We start from the raw sequence: 2,174 nt of genomic DNA on the forward strand, positions 1-2,174 counted from the left end.
AAGGGCGACCTCGAGGCTGATACCTCGTCGGATGACTCGGATCAGGAATTGAGACGAATCAAGAAACGTGTTAGCCCAAAGGGAAAAAAGGCTTCCGAACAAACCTCAACGCCACCATTAAGGGCTGGAACCTTGAGGAATAGGGAAAAACTTAGGCCACCAAAGTATCATTTAATTGACGGCGGGGATTTCGAAGATGTCGACAACCTTGACCTAGATCATGGCTATGAGGATGGTGAAATCTGCTGAATAGCGAGCTTGGTTCCACCATAACTCAATTAGACCTTGCACCTCAAAATACTTAACAACACTTATCAATTAGCACTCGCATAACTTAAATCTCAATTTTAAATTTGAAAGACTGATTGCAAACAGGAAACTACTCGCGTAGATACTTAATAATAATGACAACAATTCGCAACAGGTTACCACAAGACGATGCATTCCAGACTTTGGTCTCAGTTTAAAAAAAATATCAAGAAAAGTCTAGAAAATTGGATTATCAATAACTTATACTGATTGACTTAAATCACTTCAAGAAAGAAATACGTATACCTAGATCATATTTGAGCTGGATTGTATCCGATCAGATACTTGAACTTTTAAAAATAATCAACGACTGGGAAATCTAACCTAGACGTCAAAACGTCTGTTTTATCTGATTGGATCAAGATTAGTGTTTAATCCGCTTTGTTGCTAAGAAAGTCAAACTGACTCTCGTCATTTACGTAATCAGCCATATCTAAGGCTACCTGGCAGCTCTCTTTCACAATTCTAGATTTATCATCGAGATATTTTCTAATTATTTCTGACTTTCCTATCGATCCTAGCGCCTCGGCACACTCATGTCTAACAATTTCATTCTCCTCTAGATCAGCCAACTTCCTTGTTAGGGCCTCGACGGAGTCCAGGCTTTGCATTTGACCTAATACGAAAGCTACCTCGTGCTTGAATAATGCTGAATCCGATGGACTTCCGAAGAAACCCTCGCATATTACAGCGACAGCTTCGGGTGTTCCAATGTTCCTGAGAGTGAACAGGGCTCTATACCGCTCGAAGAGGCTCTTATTTTCATCTAAAAATATAGATTCGAGCTCCTTGAGGGGCATGGAGTCTGGGTAAGAGGGAGTTGGATCTACGGCATTGTATGGACTCGACGATTCTGGATTCTTGTCGCCATTCGATTCGTTGTACCACTTGAGACGATCGAGGGCTAAGTCGCAAGTTTCTGATAGTTCTCTAACATGATGTTTTGAGTATTTTTGCAATAAACTCAATATTTCATCCGTATGTCTACCGATGGCACCGAGCGCTTCACCAGACTCATGGCGAACCATTGGATGTTGTTTCTCATCTTTTATTGTGTCAACCAAGTAGGGAATGGCATAAGGATCCTTCATTTGGCCCATACAGTAGGCACACTCGTGCTTGAGTAAGTCTGATTCATCATTTATGAGGACCTTACCGATTGCGTCGATTGATTCAGGACAAATAATATTCCTCAGAGTGAACAAGGCACGAAATCTCTTGGCTAGCGATTCCTTGTCGTCTGCTAATAGTTGGCCGAGATTTGCTAGATTGTCCTTCATAGTTGTCGTGGCCTCGATGATTTAAAAGTCTTAATTTGTCCTGCAATATAAATATGAATGTATTGTTTAGTTCTCGAGTTCTATAGCAGTCTGATGAGAAAATTCTTCGACACGTGTGATTTTTACACACGAAGTATCGTTAGTGCCAGTGACAAAAACTGTTAAAATGCTTTTTCCCCCTACATGTGGACTTGCGTGCCATTTTGTGCCGCGCAGAACTGGCAAGCCAGCAAATGCAGTTTTTGTCAGTAAAACTGGCACAAACTGGCAAAACATCACAGAAACTGGCAAAAACTGACGAAAACTGGCATTCAGTTTGAATTGCCACACCCTTTCACAACAGCCACTGTAGCGCAGCGGAGCGACCTGTTCACGCCTACCCTAACCGAATGTGGGCGTGTGCTTCGGGAGTATGTAAGTTTCTGCCAGTTTTTGTCAGTTTCGGCCAGTTTTAGCCTTTTGCCATTTTCTGCTTGTCAAGACTGGCACAAACTGCGCCTCACGCACAGACTGCCAACAAGTGGCACAGCCCCCCCGAAAAACAGTTTTTGTCACTGGCACCAACGCTAACACGAAGTTCGACGA

General features: G+C 42.6%; 1 protein-coding gene across 1 annotated transcript; it reads right to left on the reverse strand.

The window, feature by feature from the left end:
• Positions 1–680: 680 nt before the first annotated feature.
• On the reverse strand, positions 681–1,589 carry LOC143866861 (uncharacterized). The gene has a single exon (XM_077376031.1). The coding sequence runs from the start codon at positions 1,587–1,589 to the stop codon at positions 681–683; it is 909 nt and encodes a 302-aa protein (XP_077232146.1).
• Between the last annotated feature and the right edge of the window lie 585 nt (positions 1,590–2,174).

Source organism: Tasmannia lanceolata, unplaced genomic scaffold (assembly GCF_043159265.1).
Source record: "Tasmannia lanceolata isolate RefF3 unplaced genomic scaffold, GAP_Taslan_0.1 ptg000168l, whole genome shotgun sequence".
Taxonomy (NCBI): domain Eukaryota; kingdom Viridiplantae; phylum Streptophyta; class Magnoliopsida; order Canellales; family Winteraceae; genus Tasmannia; species Tasmannia lanceolata.